The following is a 23,554-nucleotide window of genomic DNA, read 5'->3' as shown; positions in this document are numbered from 1 at the left end:
TAGTATTAATTCAAAATTGTTCACACAAGTGGCTGTACGACAAATGAATGTTATCCATGAAGACAAACGTAAATTAAATGGTCGATAAAACTTATCGACAAGTTTGTGTGACAGAAACAGTGCATCCCTTAAATATTGACTGTGTTTGTCGTATTTCTTTTCTTAGGTGTTATATTTTATTTTCCATAATTGAATATTGTAATAACTATAACATAGTTTAAACTGATTAAAAGTATTATTGTTTATTGTCGGAATAGTTTAATGCCTTAAATATGGCGCATTTACAGTACATGCCAGGGGATCCGCGTTTGGTGGATCAACTAGTTTATGAGTTGAAGTCAAAGGGTATTTTTGATCAGGTAAGTGAAAATACTATTAAAATATAACCGGGATATGTCTCATTACATGTGGCCAGGGGTTTTAGTTGCCATTATAGCCTGACCTTGCCTGTCCCTTTCATCAATCACACTTAAATCACAAACCATGGATAATTTTCAATCCATGATTTAAAATCAATACTTAAATGGCTTGAGACTTAGCTTTATCCATGCCATGCCGGTTTGTTTATTACATATCTGTCCATATTGTCGTTTTAAAATAAAAGTAGAAAATTGTGATTGATTTTTAATCATAAATCATTCAATAAGTTAACTTTTCTTACTGGATTGATGCTTTTAAATTGCATAAGCCTACTGCTTAAAAAAAAAACACTGTTTTGATCATTCTAACAGCAAGATTTATTTAAAACACAAATTGTCTAATGTCATTGGAACATATTATGTATTGATCTGTCATTATTCATAAACATAGGTAATTTTTTAACTTGAATCCTGTTATTTTTACTTAGTTCTAAGATATTGTTGCATTTACACACATTTTAACTTTATTGCATATAATAATTTTGTGAACTTAATAACATTTTTACATTATCATTTTTCAAGGATTTATATCAAATCTTATCAACATTGGTTTGTTACAATATGCAGAAATGGTTGTTTTTCTAAAACATATTCGTAATGTATTAATTGCCATTCTTTCATTTTAGAAGTAGAAGATGTTCTAAAGAATTACTTGATAAATGTACGTTCTCTGGATCATTTAATATTATGATAAGACTTTTTTTTATCGAAAGAAATATTTTTTTAAGTTAAGAAAATCTGCTTACAATGAGGGTTCTAGTATATTTATAGAACCATATTTTAGGTTTCCAATTTGGACTTAAGATATCCAATTATATTTTTTCTATAATAAAATCAATGACCTTGCATCAATAACATAATTATCTATAGATGTTCAAGGATGAACTGACCTCAGAAACGCTACTCTAAAAATGTAAAGACATGCATGATACAAATTTATGATACATGATAATATCTTATATTTTTAAATAATCATTTTAAAATCATCATCAAAATTGCTCAGTACTTGTGCCAACTCTCTTACTTCCTACATTTAAACTTCTGACTTTTCCTTTAGTTGATCTATCTAATAATATCTTCTTCTTGGTTTCTCTGCCTCTTTTAGGCGTCTATCCATATCCTTCTATTGCATTAATACAAAAAAAAAGTAATTTAAAAAAAATCAAGCTCCCTCATATTTCTCTATATTTGACATTCCTTTGACTTCAACGATAATAACCAAATTATCCCATTTCAATTCCAGTTCCGTAAAGATTGCATCGCAGACGTAGACACGAGGCCAGCGTACCAGAACCTGAGGCAGAGGGTAGAGAACTCCGTGTCCTCGTTCCTGTCACGTCAGTGCTGGAAAGCAGACCTTAATAAGAATCAGCTCCGAGAGAAGCTGAGGAAACATATACTTGAGTAAGTGTGTAACAACCAGGGACCGGCCGGATACTCATTGAAAGGGTTTTTGAAGGGGTTTTTTTAAGCGCTTCAAGAAAAAACCCTATGACATATGTTACACCTTTGAACGGATTACTGTAACCCTGTTCCGAACAGGTTACCCTTTACTACCCTGTAACACTGTAACAGGGTAACCCACTCCAACCTAAGACAATGTAATATGCACTCTTTATCATAGACATTAGTTTGAAAATAGTATAACCACGAGCGCACGTGACATCTTACCGCCCAGCGGCGCCATTGTTGCATTTACCGAGCGACTTGTAAACATGGAATAAAAATCATTGTGGATATGATCTTACAGTTTAATTTTGCTTGTCGCACTTTTCAAACGTTGTGATATATATTTTTCGTGTCTATTGTAGACCAGGGTCGATAATTTTTAAAACCAAAAAAAAAAATAGTAGGATGAAACCCATTAGAAAAGGAGGGGAATATTATAAAAATGAAAGGAAAAATAATTTACGGGTGATCTGAGGTCGGGAAGGGGGTGGGAGTGACGTTTGAAGAGTAAAAAACGGTTTTTATCGATTTCCGGCAAAACTAAAATTCGTATCGAAAAAAGTCAAATGGCAAAGTTCTAAAAGAAAAAGATCTAAAACTTTTGTGTTTACTTTTTTTTCACATAACCTCAAAATTTATGTGAAAAATCTAAAAAACCAAGATTGTGGTTTTTTATTTTTATCTTTTACAAAAATTTATTTTTGTAACGAAATTTGGTGAAAACTTACTTTTTTGTGTTCCAAATACGCTGTAATTTATTTGATTAAAAATATTTATTTTTTCACCTTATTTTGAATTAATATAAAAAAAACACTCTAATTTTCAATCGAAAATTCACCCGTCAAATCTTCTCAGAAAATGCAAAAAATGAAAAAAAACTTGTATTCGATTTTTTTTTAAATTATTATAAATAATTTCATCTCATTTTGTGTTCCATAGACCAATAATCGAGGAAGGTTTTAGGCTAGGTATATAAAATTACGCTGCAACTAATAGGAGCGAAGATTTAATGGAAAATGTGGCAAATACGGGAAAAATATTAATCTTCGAGGGCTTTCGTTCAAAAATTCCTAACTTATATCTTCTAACCACGGGGACGAAGTCGCGGGCAACAGCTAGTTACCTATATGACGTTTCGCGCGTAGGTAGTTTGTCCGAGAGGCGCGAGTCGCGGCGCGACGCGTCGGCGATAGAAGAAAATCAGCTGTAGTCTTAGTAAAGCAATGAGGGGCCGCTAGGGTGCAAGTATGCAGCTCAAGTTTAGTGGGTAATTCAGGGTAACACGAATAAAAGCCTTTCGTGAAGGTAACCACTTCAAAGGGTTAAGTTATTGAAGGGGTTAACCCCTTCATGTGGTTACCATAATGAAGGTGTTAATCATTTCGCTGGGTTTCGAGGATGTAACTCGAACAAAAGGTAACACTGCGATATGAGTTACCCCGTGTACGGATTACCCTGTCAAACGGCTTAACTCTAAAGTGGGGTTGTCCGGTCCCTGGTAACAACAAGCTGCTTATATCTTGGTAATTCTTCAGTTATTATCAAAATAATAACTGAAAGAATTCAAAGTGTTGTTTACAATGCAACCAATGTAACTTGGCACATTGTGAAAAGGCTAAATTATACTGCCATCCCTGTCTCATGCAGTGTGCATATATAATTTGATCTCGCTTCAACAATTTTTTATCTGTTCAAAATTGCTAATAATATAAGCTGCACAGTGTGAGTGGCTAAGTTATATAGACTCCGAATCATATGTTCAGACGTATAATAATATTAAGATTTGAGAAAAGACTCATTTAATAAATATTTTATATTATACCAATATATATTATTATTATTATAAAATTCGTTTAGTACCTTTAGTTCTTTTTAAGATTTTAAAGTTGTGAAGTAGTTAATCATTAAATCATTTTTATAAATATAATCCTTTTATTTTATCTTACAGTGGAAACTACTTGGAGCAAGGTGTCGAAAGGATTGTTGATCAGGTGGTAAACCCAAAAGTTGCGTCCGTATTCATACCACAAGTTGAAGACTTAGTGTACAACTATCTCGGAATATCCAGAAAGAAAACAGCGCCCACAGCTGAAACATCAAACGGTAAAATAAGCACTGATGATCTCCTGCCGACAGACTTAGAAGCAGTCAGTCCAGGGTCAGTCAAAAGTAATGACGATAAAAATGAACCAATGGATGAAGATTTTAATGAAGAAAACAAAATGGAAGTGGATGAAACAAAAGATGTTAAAGCCGAAGAGAAAAACTCAACCCTTGAACAAGACAAACCAAAAGTTGAAGAGGAATCTCAGCTATCTCAAACCCACGACCTCACCAATGTTCCCGACGAAGACACAGACAAGAAAGCTTTGCCAATGCATGAAGATATAAGACTAGAGAATATACCGCCGCCTGACAACAGCCCACCGAAGGTCGAACTCGAAAAGATCGAGCTCCCTAAAGAACCCAACATAGCTTGTGAAATACCAAACCCAGATGAAATACCCTTGCCAAAAGACGAAAAAGACCATTACTTCAAACCTATTGGACCTAACAGTGACGATGAGTCCAGCAGTGACTCATCATTGCGCAGAAATATGTCTCCATTGACACCTATACGGAATTATAATAACGAGAACTCGTGCGACGCCCAACAGGCCTTCGAGAATGATTCTGACAGTAAAAGCAATGATAAGAAAGAACCGAGCTCCTTCAGATTCGCTATAGATGCTAAATCGACTGAAAACAGTCCAGATAAAACTGAAAAGAAAGATGAACAAGCTAATCTAGCGTATCAGTTCAACAACCAAGTTAATATAAACACATTTAACACGCCAGTGTACGATGACAGTTCTAACAGCAATAACTTACAAATCGATTATGAAAGTGACGTAAATAGCAAGACTAATAACGAGAAAGCACCTGAAAATGATCAGAACACAGAAGACAAAAAAGATAAGAAGAGTGATGAGAGGAAGAGTAGTAACAAGAGTTCCCATAGATCGAGAGATTCTAACCGACATTCTAGTAGCAAAGACAAAAGGTCAGACTCAAAACAATCGACTTCAAGAGACGGCAGCAGACATGACAAGAAACCTAAAGACGACCACAGTAAATCCAAATCCAGTCACAAAGAACGAGAGAAGTCTAAAGAGAGAGATCGGAGCGAGAGGAAAGACAGTAGAGATTCGTCAAAACACAGAAGTTCCTCTCACAAGAGTAGCTCAAGCCGGCGAGATTCTAAATCTCATAAGAGTTCTAGCTCAAGGCATTCGAGCGATAAGAAGTCTTCTGACGACAAAAAGTCCTCATCTAGTCGAGACGATAAAAACAGAGACAAAGAGAAATCTGACAAATCAGAGAGGAGCTCTGACAGAAGTTCTAAAGATAAAAGAGATTCGAAAACGAGCTCATCGAGTTCACATCGGTCTGATAAAGACAGGAAGAGCAGTAGTAAGAGCAAACATGAGGACAAAGATAAGAAAAAGGATAAAAAAGAGACCGACGATCATTATAGTGTCTCTGGAAGAGGCAACCATGGTAGACGGTCGACTGACAGAGACTCCAACGATGGCAGTTCGTCTTCCAAAGGCTCCCATAACCAGACCTGGTCTAAAACCACAGAAAGCAAAAAAGAAACTAAAGAATCGAGCTCAAAGTCAGATAACACGTCAACTAGTGGAGAATCCACCAGCCCCAGTGATAAAGACCAGGGAGTTGTTACAGCTAATGACATGAAAAGTAACCAAAAGCCCATCAGAGTCGAAAATCATTTAGAGATACCCATCGCAAGCCCTCCAAGACTCCCTTTTGTCCCAGACGTCACATTAAAAAAACCTAAATTCGCCGCTAATTTAGAAGAAGCTAAACGTATGATGAAAATGAGAAAGTTCTTAGATGAAGAACAGAAGAGAATGAACCAAGAAGCTGCGTTGCTACTTGAGTTCCAGGCTAACGTAAGACCTAGTCTTAGTCAGGTGTACTCTAGCATACCTGGACCAGAACTAGAGTTTGCGTGTATTACTAATGAACAAGTTGAAGTAGAAGAAGTTAAAGAGCCCGTCACACAACCGATGGTTGTAGAAGAAAGTGTAACAGAGCTGAAAACTGAACAAGTGTCTAATGATGCTCCCATACAAACAATAGAAAATGAAATAGAAGAATTCGAGATTAAAATAGAAATCAAATGTGAAGATACCATGACGGAGACAGAATCGACTGACGACAAAGATTTGGATGACTCCAAGTCTTCGCTAGATAAAAGTGAAACGTACAACGAAAACAAACCATTCTCACAACTCATGGATGAAATATCAGAATACAGTAAGGCGTCGGAGAAAAACAAGAAAGACTCGCTAGATAGCATACAAGACGATGACAAAAAACGTACAGAACTATTAGAGGTTGCCATAATTGCTGAAGTGATAGAAAGTAATAAAAGTATACCCGAAAAACTGGCTGAATCACCGGTAAATACAGAGCCTAAATCACCCGAAATTGAAGAAATACCAGTTAATACTGAAGATGTACCGGCTCTTACCGAGACCAACAAAGTTACGGAACCCGAGATTGAGGTACCGAAAAACCCGGAAAATCCTGATGAAGAGAACCTCAAATATTTTGCAGAACACGAGAAATTCGACGCAGAGATACAAAGACAAGAATTCAGCACTTTCCTAAAAACATTCACGGAAGAAAACTTAATTCCGAACAAAATTCACGTTATAAACTGCGATACATACGAAGAAAATATTCTCAAAGAGGTCTGTGCTAACTTCGGGAGCTACGAAGTCGTGAACTATTACAAAAACGGCCATTTGCGACTACCGTCATCGGCCAAAAATGTCGTTAAAAACATTAACTTGGTAACTGAGATCTCGTTACCTGTTGATCCAGTTGATACGACTTATGAACCAAAATCTCCATCACCGGTTTTCAGTCCTGTCAAATCTGAATGCTCATTCGAACTGTCCAGTGATTACGATGCTAAGTTAGAGGAAATGGTCAACAAAACGTCTCGACAAGAAGTCATGGAGATTATACTCGGCAGCGTTATCGATGAAAGTGATAATCCGACAATCGATTACTGTACGGAATCGAGTATCGATAGTGAGGTGCATTTGAAGAGAAAGCTAGTCGAAGTTGAAAGCCCGAAGAATAATAATAGGCATGTGTTGGCTAAAATGAGAAAGCTCAGCGATTCGGATCAAATCTCGTCGACTACTGAAGGTATGGTTATTTTTAATTATTTGTAGTTTTGTATCTTTTATGGTATACTACGTTAAGCAATACTTTTAAGAGCTTTTGGAACTAATTGCTTCAAAGCGACCGCATTTTAGAAATAAGTGACACAGGTCCTTTTTACCTGAAACTTTCAGTTCACTGTACCTATTTGACTATTTTGAATACCAAACAGGAATTCAGGCCAATCATGGGATATGTTTTTATTTTTATTAAGTGACATAATCTATTACTAGTATATGCAAAAGTACTCAGCTTATCACAGAATTAAAAAGTCGTAAAATCGATATTTAACGACGAAAAATTCTGTGTACAGTTATAATCTCTCGCTTGCGAACCAATGAATATTTAAGCGATGATTACTATTTGTGAATTTACGAAATATTTCAGAAAGCGAAGAGATATCGAACAACAATAAAGTTTGTAGCACGACACGGTCGAAATACTTGGGCCGGGCGAGGCGAGTCGGCTTGCCGCGACCGAGGCGGAATAGTGAGTTCTTGTATTTCAATTTGAAATTATATTATGATAAATACCGACTAATCGACTAAAGCCCGAATGGGTAGTCGAATTTGGTAAATTATTGGCCTGTTTTAACAATGGTATTTTTTACTTTTGATATGGAATCGAAAGGGTAACTAAGTAATGGTGTTAATTGTTAGTTTTAAAGAAATTAGGTACAGATAAAAATAATAAACCAAAGTGGTGTTGTTAAATCTAATAAACTACTTTTATAACAGAGTCCGAAATTGTTTTAAATAAAAATATCTACGTAGTATTAGTTTTTGCGTTACGGTCTATAAATTATCTCAATTAAAAAAAAACTAACAATTTTATACCCCTCAACCGTATTACATCTCTAGCGTTAGGATAGCAATATTTTAGGTATTACAATTAGACTCCTTACCAAATATCGTTTCCATACTTTCCAGATTTACCAAACAGTCCATCCAGTGACAAATCAGTGGAGAACTACGAACAGAACACTCAGTCAACACCGCAGACACCGAATGGCAAGTTCAAGTCCGTCACGAGAAACAAAGTCCAGAGATACGACACCTCGGACCTCTACAAGCCGAAACTACACTATCTATCCAGAAGAAACAATATCAGCTAAGTAAAACAACTCAAATTAATCGGAATATAGTTTAATCACCATGTAAAGCAATTTTTCTTTACTTGCTTTTCAAACAATCACCGATTGGTGCAATATATGTCTATGGTATTAGAGTGATCACAATGTTAGATGTTCCTTTTAACTCAATCACCACTGTGAGCAAAATTGGTGATTAGTGTTCTGTTGATTGGTAATGTTCGTTCCTTCTCCCGGCTACTGGTTGTATTTAAGGGAGGCATTGTGGGATGGTAGATAAATATAATTAATTGCCGGACAATGATGGTTGTAAAGATTTATAGTAGAAGTGATAATCGGAATGCAATGTAATGTAATGACGAATTCTTTTATCAAATTTCAGCTCATTGTTGTTCATATGGTACAAAAAAACATTTTTGAACTCTCTGTATAAGAAAATTGTGTGGAAGTTCAATTTTATGGGGTTGACTACCACTATGCATAGACTGTTGCTTACACAATGGCAACATTTTTTATAGGAGGTAGTTTACCCATACATCTTTTAAATGTATGCACAACCCTCAAAAACAAAATGGCTGTTCTGTTTAAAAGGAGTGGTTCGCAATTCATTTTATTTATTACGAATTCACCATGTTTTACAATCTCAGCTGTCAATTGTATAATGTTACTGTTAATTTTAAATACTTGCCCTTTTATAATGAAGTGCCCTACGGTGCTTTTTTAATTTTAATTCTGGTTTTCATTAAACGTTTTAATATTCATTAGAACTTAGAAACATCCACTCATACTCCCCATTGTTATTTTAAATATAGATTAAAAAAAAAGCTGTTTAATATATTTTCTGTAACATTTAAGAAACATAATAGTATTAATTTACGAAATTATTTACTAAATTGTTATTTATGATGTAATATTTCTTCGTAAATCTTTTACATTTATTACAATTTTGTGGTAATTTTCAAATGTAATTGGGTATACCCGTAATAAGAGAATTAAATGTTATTGTATTTCAGATGTTGTGTAAAACATTAATTAATTTGAATATTTGATATATCTAAGGTTCTTGATACATGTGACAACACACGTCTTCAATAACAAAACGGTATAATTTCTAAACGATTTTGTCCATAGAACATCTAGATACAGGTGTATCTATCTATAGACGCGTCAAAGTAAGATAGTCATACAACGCGTCAATGATAAAGGGAATTTACGTTGCCTCGCGTGCGAAGGACTTAAAAAAACGAACATGTTTTTAATAAAATATGCTTTTTATTCGAATTTTAGTAACTGTTTCAAACTTTTAACTAAGTATTTCGTATAATCGTGTTAACGAAGAATAGCGCAGTAGCGTTATGTCTTACTGCGCAGTGTCAGCGGGTTCAATTCCCGCACGGAACATGTTCCGAGTCTGGGTGTTTGTGATTGTGATATTTTAATGTCTGTAAAAAAACTAACATAAAATGATGAGGCAAAATATTTTATTTGTAAATCATTTTTTTAGGTAAAGCAATTAAATAAACGATTATCGCAAACATACAATTGGTCAGAAAATACCAATTAAATACAAAATGTCGCCGCTAATATACTGAAACTAATTCCATGACAATTTATGAAGCAAAACGTTTTATGATATTTTTGCTACAAGTTTTTCCCACCTGAATGCCAAAATATTTCCAACCTTACAAAAAAGTTTTTGATAACGAAACTGTTTATAACTCCATTCATTTTTAATCTTTGTCCAATACTTTCGTGCGCAGTTGTGTGATAACTAATTAGGCTTTTTATACACGAAGCGACGCAAGTTGCGATACTGGAATATTTTAGTCGTCTTTAAAACTACCGCCATACAGACTTATAGAGATCGATCAACTCGATCACGCGTTGATGAAGATTAAATTTGTAGGGCATCAGACGCTTGTGGCGCCCTGTGTACAAAAAGCCTAACATATTTAAGGAACTTATTTGTATGAAAATAACACATGTAGAAAAATATTAAAGTTTCATATTAAATTATTTATGTGTTCAACTTACTACAGAACGAAAGAAGCAATAAAATTGTAATGTATACTTGTAATATGGAACTCATTTTAATTAATAATTTGTTTTGCTGCGGCTGTTTATAATGCCTTATTTTAACTACATATATCAATAAAAATAGTGATAGAATACATTTTAAAATAGCAAATAATCAAATATGTTATTTTATTATAATAAAAATAGAGGAAAATCATTATTCAATACAGCAATACAGAAGTGCCTATAGAGAAAATACATATTAAATAACCATAGCTTCAGTAGAAACGCACCCTCCCTTGTAATAGTTTGTACATAACTTGTTCACATTTGCTTTGTACTTCCACTAAAATATCCTAGATATAGAGAATGACTGTGTTTCTAAGTTATTACAGAAACAGAATTTATTCTTAATGGTTCACACTGATTTTTTATTATGTTGCTCATAGACTTATTGAAAGATACATAATTCCCAGTTTTTTTAAAGCTATTTGTTTTGTTTTTTTTTTTAATATTGCTTGCTTTTGATCCCACTGCTGGGCAAAGGCCTCCCTCTTTCTCTTGCACACCTCTCTATTGTTTGCAAGATCTGGTATTAGGTAAGTACGCCCCGCGTATTTGACTAGAGTCGCGGACGACCTCCTCCACGATGTCCTTCCCCCGGCGTCCAGTGGCGTTTTGTTTATATTAACATTTAATTCATTTATAGCCAATGTTTGACATAATTAAGGTATGGAACAACTGGTCATTCTCTATAATGTATTAACTTCCAAATATTCCAATTCCTGTTATATTTTAACTATAATACCTATAAAACCCTATTACTATGTAATAATTAATTAAATAAACGATGAGTTGAGTTATATGTTGTTTTGTATGAAGAGAAAATGGCGGGACTCATGATTAAGTTCGGCGTTTCCCGCCAATTTATTTACGTAGAAAATATATGTATATATTGTATTAGTTTGTGTTAGATCTACCAAAATATACTACTGATTTGACCACGTAAGTTAAATATATTTTGTTTAATTTGTGTAACGTAAAATCGCGGCAGTTATGTGTCGCGAAACTATAATTTGTTGTTATGATTATAATAAATATAATTTATTCAAATTTTATGAGTTTTCTTTCACGTCAGACTCAACACGACGTGTAATTCACCAAGTGTTTATAAAAACATGAGAAGGTAATTTAGATGCATCGAGAAATTATTGATTATGTAGTGACAGACCACACAAACGGACATTTATATTTATCTCATTTACCAAAGGTCATGACTTGAACAGCATTTAGATATAAGATGACCTCAAGGTGACAACGTGGGACTACAGGAAATAATTTCAATAATATTATCGGACTTATAGTTTTACCCCTTAAAGTGGTACCTGATGAAATCAAATTATTAGTAGAAGTAGTATTAAGATTTGCAATGGTTAAAAAGAAATGCGGGCTTTATTTTAGTTTATTTTTTTTATTTATATCATTTTAACATAACCAATCATATAAATAATGTTAATTAGTGTCAAGTAGGTATTAATTATGTCTCGTTTAGTCACTGGCCAGTGGCCACTGAATCATTCACCAAAATATTACGTTAGCTAGTCTTACTGATATGCTCTTCAGACCGTAAAATATTTAATAAGTAATTTCAACCGTAGAAGGCTTAAATGCAATTAGAAAACCGATAAAGATTCGAGTATTCAGGAATGTGGGGTTTTATTATCGTTACAACAGCAACTTACCTATCGACAATCTCATTTTTACAGGATTGCTAAAATGATTTCAAATTATTTACGGTTTTTCCGTGTACCTAAGTATGTGAGTTTCTTTTAATCATCAATCAACTTGGCCTATCGCGCTATAGTTGCGCCTCAACAACCGGTTCTCCTCATATCGCATCCAGTCCAACAGCTGCATTTATTAGGTCCTCGATACACGCCTTTGCCGTTTTTTATTATGCCACCAAAAAGTGAGTCTCATGGAGTGACTTTTGAAAAGGGCCCTGTATGTTTCACAAGGCATTTCACACTCACCTAATTTTATTTTTATTCTAAAGCCAAATAGGTACGAAAAAAAACTTGGAACATTTTCAGGAAAATTGTAGATACTAACTATGTACTCCAAGCATATTATATTTTTAGCAGTGATATCCTACGCAGTGTTGACACTTTAGATTTCTCATTCAGATGACATTACTGTACATACATAACCATCTTTCTACTGTTTACTTGTTTTGTTTTATTAATAAAGTCTCTTTATTTACTATCACTGAGAAGCAATAAAAACGGCAATTGTCGGCAATATAATTGCTGGAACTTTTACAAAACTTTCGCGCCATATTCAAATGATCATTGCCGTCAAGTTTCAACCACAGATAGTGACACGGTATCGAATAGAAAGTATCGATACTGTACTCATGAGTAGTATCGATAAAAAAGTATCGTACTCGTAAAAGAATCGACACAAAAGTATCGATACCTCAAAGTATCGAGTTCTTTGCTCAGGCAGGGCCTTCCTACGCCATACGTTAGTTTGTCAATGTTAGTTAGTAAGTATCGTCTGTACTGTACCTTCATTCAGTAAGAGAAAATGAAAAAATAGCAAATGGTACATAAATATAAGATAAATAAAAACTATCTGTAAGTAAAGCCACAATTTTTTAGTCTAAAATATTATAAATCCCATTCCTCCTCTGTACAATCGCTCAAGAAAAGAAGTTTGTCGAGCCTTTTTGGCGATAGGCGGTTACGGGTTTTAGTAATTGTACTTCCAGCTACTCAACTTGTCAAAAGTACTTGCTAAGTAAAAGTATCGAAAACAAAGTATCGAGTACAAAAGTATCGGTATCAAATGGAAACCTACTCGATACTATAAAGTATCGATACTTTTTTCGTGTCCCTAACCACAGATAACTTATGTATAAATAAATATTTATTTTGCTAAGTACCTTACCTACGACAAGTGGACTTATAGTGTACCCGACAGAATGTTAAATAGTACACAATGATTCATGTTCATTTACCAGGTTGTTGCCTTCTCAATTGAATTATGCAATAGCATTAATATGCGCAAATGGAATAAGTTATTTTAGCCTTTATTGCAATATGCAAAAGTTGTTATTAGATTGTAAACACAGTGTGTTTTAAAAGGTAATGTGATATAGTAGGTATTGTTTTCATGATGCCCTAGTAACCTCTTTAGTAGACAATTCCGCGTTTGTAACATTCACATTCATTTTAAGATCTAATGATCAAATTACTTGCCAAATCTTAAAAAAAAAAACAAATTATTAAATTAAATAAATAATAATAATAATAAGCCCCCCCAAAACCCTTTCCTAACGTCCCAGCTGAACATCGAGCTCACGTGGGGGGCGGACACGTGTACAGTACTCATGTACTAAAAACTTACGCGGCTAAACAGGAAAGGTAACCCTTTATGGAGATGAGTAGTAAAAGAGTTTATGATTTGCGGTCGCTTCCCGCTGGTCGCCGGGACACATCTGGAGCCGATGCTGGATGTCACAGCATGCGGACCATCGGCGGTGAGGGGCTGAGCAGGCGGGCTTCTCCCGACAAAAATATTACAGCCGGTCGTCGTGATCTGAGCAAGCGGGCTCACTACGTAGAAGCTACAGCTGAAATCTCGGGCGATGATACGATTTCTTTGTTTTCTTCCATCCCTTCCACTCGCCCTTCCTATATGACTAGGAGTTTATCTACTACCAGTACGCCCGATAGTGTTGTGCAAGAGGTCACTTTTGACCAAGATATTGTGCCCACTACGAGCTCTTCAAAAACGCGCAAACGATGGACAACTGAGATGAATAAGTTCATACTGCGTACATATCTTCAACTGACTTTAATGGATACAGATACGAAAACTTATCTCGAGCCCCTACACCTTAAATTTTTAGAAAATTTCCCTAATATGCAGATTAGTAGGCAAAGAATAGGAGACCAGCGTAGAGCTATTATAAGGAATAAACTTTTGTCTAAAGAAACAATAGATCAGATTCACAGCGAAGTTAGAGAAGAACTTAACCAAATACAAACCAATATAAACACCACACCTACACATATATCTCAATTACATCTTTCAGAAACAAGTAATACATCACAGGGTCGTATGAAATGGACTAATGAATATAACGAAGCTATAATGCGGGCGTACTATAAACTACTATAAAGTAACATCACTAGGCATTAATGAAACGGCATACCGAAAATCTATGCATCAGGAGTTTGTAAGTAGGTACCCCGCACTTGCTCACTTAAGCGAGCAGCGAGTAGCTGACCAGAGGAGGGCAATTTTAAATAATAGATATATTAGTGAAGACAGATTAAATTCTCTTAAATTAGAAGTATCCATCGAATTGGGTCAAATTAATAGCGACAATAGTTTTCCTAATGAAGTTTTTCCCTTGACTTTAAACGATAATATTCAGATAAATGATAATTTCATAGACGAAACGGCTTCTCCTCTTGAGGTACAACCTTCAAGTAATGCTGAGGTAAGCATTCTGCGTACTGAACCTGCTTCAATTTTGATTCAGGGCAGGCAGACTGAAATAGATAAAGCTTTCCAAGAGGCTTTCCTTTTTTACAAAAATACTAGTCCGTGTGAAAGAGTGTATATTCCCAAACAAAACCCATCCAAAAGACTAGCCCGTATTATTAATTATTTAAATGAAATTGTTATTCCAGAGAATATTAGTCCAGACACCGACTTTCACACTTTTCAAACCGTAATATATAGCGCAGCTTGGACTGCAGCTAAAATGAACGGAACAAAAATAGCACTTCAGCCATCTGAAAACCTTAGGGTAACTAAAAGAGAAAATAAGCCAAATTGGCAAAGACGCTTGGAGCGCAAATTACAGGACCTTAGATTTAAGATAGGTAGAGTTACGCAATTTATTAATGGTAATGCTAGTAGGAAAATAAGGAATTATGTCCAAAGTGTTATTAGTCAGTATAAAACCCACACGCTACACGAAGAACCAAATTCACAAGCTATACACACACTAGACACCTTAAAACAAAAATTATCGGTTGTATCGGGCCGGCTCCAAAGATACAAAGCATGCACCCTTAGAAAACAACAAAATTTTCAATTCACTCATAATGAAAAACTGTTCTACCGTAATATTAGAACAACAGCAACCAATGTACAGGAAACTATAATAAATAACAGTGAACATACCAACCTGGAACCAGAGACTTTGCAGAATTTCTGGGCAAACATTTGGGAGACTCCAATACAGCATAACGATCAGGCTGATTGGATAAAAGCAGAAGTCGCGAACACCACCGCAAATATTTCAAAAAGTCCTCTCTCAGTTACATAACTGGAAGGCCCCTGGTTCCGATTTTATTCATTGCTACTGGTACAAAAAGTTTACAGCAGTTCATGGTTATTTATTTAAGTTTATTAATAATTTTATTCAAGAACCTGATTCATTACCGACATACTTGACACTAGGTACAACTTTTATGATTCCAAAAGACCCGAAAGATCTTGCTAATCCTGCAAAATACAGGCCAATCACATGCTTGCAGACTCTGTATAAAATTGTAACATCCTGTCTGTCTGAATTGATATACCAACATTTAGACGCTAATAATATCTTAGCTGAACAACAGAAGGGATGTCGCAGGTTTAGCCAGGGCTGTAAAGAACAACTTATAATAGATTCAGTAATACTAAATAGAACACACAAAACGAAAACTGACCTATACAGTATGTATGTAGACTATAAAAAAGCTTATGACTCTGTCCCCCATTCGTGGCTTATAAAAGTTTTAGATATTTATAAAATACACCCAAAATTAGTATGCTTTCTAAGAAATGTTATGGAAAATTGGACTACCGTGCTTAAACTAAGCAATGAGGCAGCAACGGTAGTTACAAACCCAATAAAAATACAAAGGGGCATCTTCCAAGGAGATGCCCTTAGCCCACTGTGGTTCTGCCTAGCTCTAAACCCTCTTTCCAAAATTTTAAATTCTACTTCACTAGGAACTCCTTTGACTTGTAATAATAACAGACTAACAGAAGAAATTAAATTAAATCATTTGCTTTACATGGACGACATAAAATTATACGCGAATAGTGAGAATGAACTTCATGAACTTGCAGATTTAACAGAGCAGTTCACTAACGATATCAAAATGGAATTTGGTATAGATAAATGCAAAATAAATTCAATTAGAGAAGGACAGAATTATCAGCATCATTACACCTTAGCAACGTTAGAACAAATAGAATCCTTAAATGAACATGACACTTATAAATATTTAGGTTACAACCAATCGTCGCAGATCCGCTATAAAGAAACTAAATTAAAACTTAGACAGCAATTTCAACATAGATTAAATATAATTTTGAAAACAAATCTTTATTCTAGAAATACGATAAAAGCAATTAACACCTTTGCTGTACCAATCCTCACATATTCATTCGGAATTATTAACTGGTCTAAGTCTGACCTAAAAGATCTTCAACGTAAAATAAATACTACTATGACTAAATTCCGTAAACACCACCCTAGATCTTGCTTACAGAGACTGACACTGCCGCGAAAAGAGGGAGGCAGAGGAATCATAGACATCACCAACTTACACAATAAACAAATATCAACACTTAGACAGTATTTCTTTACAAAGTCAGAATCATCTACACTACACAAATTAATAGTAAACAACGACCTAAAGCTAACACCACTTAACCTAAAAGACTCGGCGGAACAGAATAATGAAAAGCAAACTGAGAACCGGGATAAAATTGTTGAGTGGAGCAGGAAGTCCTTGCATGGAAGACATCACCACGACCTTTGCCACGGAAATGTCGACAAAGAAGCGTCGAACGCATGGCTGAGTCGGGGTGAGTTATTCCCGGAGACTGAAGGCTTTATGTTAGCTATACAAGACCAGGTTATTGAGACTAGAAACTATAGAAAGTTTATTATTAAGAACTTGAACACTGATTCCTGCCGAAAATGCAATAGTTGCCCAGAAACTATACAACACATAACTGGCGCCTGCAAGTCCTTAGCCCAGACTGACTATAAACATAGACATGACCAAGTCGCTAACATCATTCATCAGAGACTTGCGCACCAGTATCATCTTATAGATTCCGTCACACCTTATTATAAATATAGCCCTGAGATTGTTTTAGAAAATTCTACTACTAAACTTTATTTTGACCGAGCCATTCTAACTGACCGAACAGTACATTACAACAGACCTGACATTACACTTATTAATAAAACTACCAAAACAGGATACCTAATAGACATCGCAGTACCAAACACACACAATTTGCAGACTACCATAGCGGAAAAATTAGCTAAGTATACTGAGTTGAGAGACGAGATCTCCCGAATTTGGCATCTGCAAAAGGTAACAATAGTACCCATAGTTTTATCCACAACGGGCGTAATACCCAAACAACTACATCAGTCTCTTAATACTCTCAATTTGCCTCCGAACACCTACTACTTACTGCAGAAAGCAGCAATTCTAAATACATGTAGATTAGTTAGAAAATTTCTTCAATGTGAGTCTGATACCTCACTTCTTCCTAGAGTCACTGCAACGCCTACTGTAGCTGTAGGCATAACTTAATATATTTAATAGAGACTAGTACTGATGACCACTTGGCTTTGGCCCGTGCCATCAGTTAAACCGGTTCGCCGAGAAACATTAAGTTTCATATATAATAATAATAATAATCATTTATTTCTTAGTACATGGTATTACAGATGTTTCAATTTTATATTATAGTTTCACATATACTACCGTATCAGGTGTAGAAATATTATAATTTTACAATAAACACTACTTTAGAATTTCTATATTAACATACTTATTCCGAAAGTTATATTTAGAAATAATTAACAATAACTATTTTTTATCAAACTTATAATCTATGAATTCTTTAACAGAATAGAAGCACATATTTAAAAGCCAAGTAAATATTGCACGTCTAAATTTATTTATAGGCAGCTGTCTGATCTGGGTTGGCAGCTTATTAAAAAATGTTATTGCCATACAATAAATAAATAGAATCCTCAAAGTTCAGTGTCCATTTTAGAATTCCTATACTTTCTGACTTCCGTAGCTGTAGGTAGGTAAGCGTGACCTGGTGTGACCATTAGGGTCTTCATGGAATCCGGGGATCACGCTTGAAACATCGTCCTCGTCATTATAGAGGCAACAGCGTTCAAATTGCTGCTATTTTAATAGATAGATACGTGAATAACACGATGCCTTCTTATAAGCTGGCAATAATGAGTTTCAAAATACAAGACAAAGTTGATCAAAATATAATATATCTGCAAATATAGCTAAAATAAAACTTGTTATCTCTGCGTAGCTGTGTTTGTGTGTCACCAACGAACTATGTTGGTTCACATTAAAAGCAAAACAAATACAATTTTAACGCTGTTGCTATAGCGATATCGACAAATAAATGGTCTTAGGTAACAAGTTGTACAAGAGCGTCTAGAACAAAAATGTAGGCGTGTTTCTGACGTAGGTAAAACAAATGTCAGACTGGGTCAACCGGTCCAAATGATAGACAGAGTTATCTTGTTCTTGATTAATTATTCACGATGACATTAAACTGGGGGACAAGCCATATTATGATATTAAATAAGAGACACTCTCTGTTCCTACCTTTTGATTTCGAACACGGGAGAATCTCACATAAGAAAGAGTGATCTGTACTTAGTGTACTTTTTAAGGCTGTACTTACATGAAACAAGGAGTTTTTCACAAAATCTTTTCTTTGTTTTCAAGTTTTATCATAGCTAGCATCACCGGATTCAGTATTTTCTTCTGGTCTGGTAATTTGTGGCGTCATAAGTTATTCCTGCGATCTTCTCTATTGGCTCAGGACATTATATAAGCCGGCTGGGACCATATAGGAATTATGAAGGACGGGTAATTGTTTTTTAAGACTTTTTCATATTAAGTGAGCTACTTTTGAAACAAAGAATCAATCCTCCGACCAATGATAATATTTACACAGATAAGTTAAATAGCTGCACCTGCGATGCGTGTATGTAACTACACGGTAACAATATACAGAAAATATGAATCGATACCGATAAAATGATGGCCGAATTAAATTGAAGATTATTCAATAAAATATTCGCCTTAGTCGAAAACTTGAAACAGTAGGCACTGGTACTTAATATAATAAGTAGCAGTTCTACCAAATATTTGTTATGTATTACATATTTAATAACTATACTAGCTGTTGCCCGAAGGTCTGAAGCTACAAATTGAAAATGACCCCTCGGGATAAAATCGGTTATAAAACTATCTGAGTACCAACTTTCGTCTAAATCGGTTCAGTCGGTTTTGCATGGGGAACAAACATACATACCTAGTATACCTACATAGTTTCGCGTTATAATTATGGTCTTATTCAGTTTCAGTATGCACAGCATCACAGTGACGTGATTTGAAACGTGACTTACTCACGTGGTTGCACTGTCTGGCAGGATATTACATAACAACAATTATATTAGTCTCAGGTCAGGATGAGATAAACTAACTTGTTCCTGGTCTAGCTAGCGGCTGAAAGATATCTATCAAGATATCCTGCCGAAAATTGAGGACTTGTTGTTGAATATTTCCTGCGCTTTGTAGGTATATGCGTGAACTTGTCAAACCTTCACATTGTTTCTGAACTTAATATTTAAGATTCAGATTATACACTCAATTAAAATAGTTTATCATCACAAACCAGGTTCAGTAACGGTACAAAATAGATTAGATGAACAAAAACAAAAATTGGTGTCTAAATCATGATTCCATAACAAAACACCTGGGCCCCGATTCTGCTATTTTACAATGGCCGATGAATGAATGGCAATTAGATTAAATTTGAAATTATTCCTATTCTCTTAAGCATTTTGCCGAAACTATAAGTGGAAGTTACCGACAGTATACCGTCCCTTACTGAATTTACAATTATTGTGTAGAAAAATGCTTGGAAAAGCTTCAACGAAAATTGTAATATTAAGCCCAATTTCGTTCATTCATCGGCCGTTGTAAATAGCAGAATTGGGGCCCTGTATTACTGTTCCAATATTGATTATAAAGCTGAATGCCTTTAGGTAGTATTTCACATTACGTTGTTGTTGCCTGCGGTCGATGTTACAATAGCGAGACGTATTGATTGTTCTAGAAATTCTTTATTGGCTTTTTTGTGAGATTTTAGATCTGTTACCAAACGTATTCTTTTGACAAGTGGAGTCATTGTTATCGTCAGAAAAAGTGTGTTAAAATGTTCTACCTGCAGATATCTACCTGCAAAGTACCACGTGGTATTTTTACTGACGAAGTAAAATCTAGTTGCGTACGACTGACGTCAATGTTAAAAGTAACACACGAAATGTCTTGAAAACAATCTCTAATGATACACTTAGTGCTTCTGTTAATGAAACGTAATTATAAAACATTATGTTATCACAACAAACGCATTTTCTTGCTTCTGTGAACCTGGCCATTGTATTCACGAAGCAATCATATCGTACCGCAGTTTGCGTCACATATTCCGAAATAAAACTCAGTCACCTACTTAAATGATTATTTATTAACAACTTTAATACAATTCAATGCGTTCATGACACATGAAATGAACAATAAATATAACATGCGATGGTCAATAATTTAAAAAATGAAGTTTCATCAGTACATTAAAATACTTCCTACAATAATACTTGAATATTTTCACAATTAATCATTCATCTGTGTTATTGAAAATGTCCATTTTGTACTAGAGGTTCATGAGTAACTTCCATTCACCTTTTATCTGCCACCATTATGATTTGAGGAAAATATTCCTAATAAGTTTCCTAAAGAGGTTTAAGAAAAAGGATTTATATTTTTAGAAATGGCAGCCAAAAGGTGCAATGCTCGTCAGCTTATTACAATCTATTGAATTATCTACTTTGGCCTACACAAAATTTAATTGATGACACAATTTTGAGAATATTATCATGTGCTACACATTCTGTGCTTTTATATAACATAGCAAAATTGTCTATGTAGACAAAATTATGTAAATAGTACTCAATTTACCTTGAATTATAATTTAGATCTTTTAAAATAAGTAACTCAAAATGTTAATATTGTTTTATCAATGAGGTATAACTTTATTTTTTAACTGTTGGCAAGTTATCATGGTAGATTTATAAAAAAAAACTTTTTATGATTACAGGACCTGCCTTATCTCGCTCAAAAGAGTTTCATTAAAAGAAAATTATCTAAAATTTGCTAAAAGACTATCAAATCATTTCATGAGCTGTTTTCCAACAATAAACATCAAAAATATTCTCCATTATAAGTTTTGGTCAGGATGAAAGCAGTTCCTGCTGCTCAAAAAAAAGTTGACATAAATAGCTGCTTTTTAATTACAAATGCAACTACTTTTCTGCTCTATGTGTTATATTTACAACCCTTACAGTTGGATACAAATCTACTCTACTTACTGTTTTAGATGCGTGGTAACATTACAAGGTAGCTTAATTGAGGTTGTATTCCTGATCAAACTTAAGTACATCAACTTACTGACTAAGCCCAGCAGCCTTGTATCAGTAAGAGCGGGTCTAGTTGTGGGCGGCCTGCTTGTCCAGACCTGCAGGGTCCATGATTGGGGGCTGCTTCTTAACAATACCGGATAGCAGAGTTTTGATTTGGGCAATAGCACGGCCAGGGTTCAAGCCTTTGGGGCATGTTCTTGTGCAGTTCATGATGGTATGACAGCGGTACACAGAGTATGTGTCCTTAAGCTTTGACAGACGCTTGTCAGTGGCGTCGTCACGAGAATCGATGATCCATCTGTAAGCCTGCATCAGCACGGCGGGGCCGAGGTACTTGTCACCGTTCCACCAGTAGGAGGGGCACGAGGTGGAGCAGCACGCGCACAGCACGCACTCGTAGAGCCCGTCCAGCTTGGCGCGGTCCTCCACATCCTGCAGCAGCTGGGTCTCCTTACCTTTGACGGCTTCCTTGTCGCGCTGCAGCCACGGCTCGATGGACTGGTACTGGCGGTAGAAGTTAGTGAGGTCCGGCACGAGATCCTTCACGACGTACATATGCGGCAACGGGTAGATCTTTGAAGGCTTGGAAAGATTAGTGTCTATGTGGCTGATGCACGCGAGCGTGTTTACACCATCGATGTTCATCGCGCATGATCCGCACACACCCTCGCGACAGGAGCGTCTGAACGTCAGCGTCGGGTCAATCTCATTCTTGATTTTCAGCAGGGCGTCGAGGACCATGGGCGCACAGTCGTCCAGGTCAACCTCATAGTTCTGGGTGTAGGGCTTCTTGTCGGGCTCATCAGGGTTCCAACGGTACACAGCGAAGGTCTTCACTCTCTTTCCAAGGGCCTGTGACGTTGCGAATGTGCGTAGCTGCCCGAAAGTACCCGTTGTCAATCTTAGCAGCGGCATTATGTAATGTTTTTATTCACAAAAAACTGTGAAAACTACACAGGTTATTTTTTCTTAGCACTGAGATTAGCTGGTTTAACGCAGTTGTTAATAAATCGCTTTCGAGTCGGAATATTTAATTAAACTAACAGTCGTATCGATAACACCACAGCACGGAATATTTTTGAAAGATAGCCGATCGAGTGAGTGAAAGAGAGTACGAAACTGGAAAAAGCATTCACTTTTGTGACATGAACTTGAGTCTTGAAGTGAATGGAACTTGGTCAAATATCGGTCAAGGAGAAGTTCATTCGCAAATTAAGTTCTAATCGAAAGATATTTATGATTAAAAATGTAATGAGTATAAACGGCTAAAATATGCAACCAATTATTATAACTTTCTAAAGACTTATACATTTCATCATGATTGTAAAATATTGCGCAATATTATTTTCCAGTAAGGCTCTAATTACATGGTGTTGCTATGGCTTTACTACTTCCTAAGTTAAGAGGAGCCACACAGCACGAACGTTGTTTGTAAGTACTTACGTTAACGTTTTTATTAGCGATTTCAATATCATCACATAGATTTTACAAATTGTTAAACTTGGATCCACAAAACACACTAAAATTGGTAAGAAGGGACCAAGGAAATCTCATTTTATGCCTATTATTTATTGAATATTATTACGAATATACTTAGTGGTAAATGTCGAGATATAATATTGACAAGTGAGTTGTTGTTAAATCTATAACACAAACTCATTAATCGTTTTAATAACCACGAAAATAAGTTTCTTTTCTTTGGCCTAGCCTTTTCCCAATGTGGGTTATGTTGGGGTCGGCTACCAGTCCAACCAGTTTCAGCTAAGTACCAGT

The 23,554-nt window shown here is 35.4% G+C and overlaps 2 protein-coding genes across 3 annotated transcripts; one reads left to right on the top strand and one right to left on the bottom strand.

Annotated features, from left to right (window-relative positions):
• Positions 1–61: 61 nt before the first annotated feature.
• On the top strand, positions 62–9,025 carry LOC113494958 (biorientation of chromosomes in cell division protein 1-like 1). 2 transcript variants are annotated; one of them, XM_026873500.1, is made up of 5 exons: positions 63–359; positions 1,663–1,823; positions 3,817–7,097; positions 7,500–7,601; positions 8,042–9,025. In XM_026873500.1, the coding sequence occupies exons 1-5, from the start codon at positions 273–275 to the stop codon at positions 8,224–8,226; spliced, it is 3,816 nt and encodes a 1,271-aa protein (XP_026729301.1). In that variant the 5' UTR covers positions 63–272; the 3' UTR covers positions 8,227–9,025. The 2 variants fall into 2 exon arrangements, with proteins under 2 accessions (XP_026729303.1, XP_026729301.1); XM_026873502.1 differs by lacking the exon at positions 7,500–7,601 and having other exon boundaries at positions 62–359.
• Positions 9,026–20,812: 11,787 nt separating this feature from the next.
• LOC113494956 (succinate dehydrogenase [ubiquinone] iron-sulfur subunit, mitochondrial) lies at positions 20,813–22,924 on the bottom strand. Its single transcript, XM_026873498.1, has one exon. It carries the CDS (start codon positions 22,694–22,696, stop codon positions 21,848–21,850), a length of 849 nt encoding a protein of 282 aa, XP_026729299.1. The 5' UTR covers positions 22,697–22,924; the 3' UTR covers positions 20,813–21,847.
• Between the last annotated feature and the right edge of the window lie 630 nt (positions 22,925–23,554).

The sequence above is a fragment of the Trichoplusia ni genome, chromosome 6 (assembly GCF_003590095.1).
Source record: "Trichoplusia ni isolate ovarian cell line Hi5 chromosome 6, tn1, whole genome shotgun sequence".
In the NCBI taxonomy this organism is placed as follows: Eukaryota; Metazoa; Arthropoda; class Insecta; order Lepidoptera; family Noctuidae; genus Trichoplusia; species Trichoplusia ni.
The sequence above is the reverse complement of the archived record's forward strand: the minus strand, read 5'-3'. Positions and strand labels throughout refer to the sequence as shown.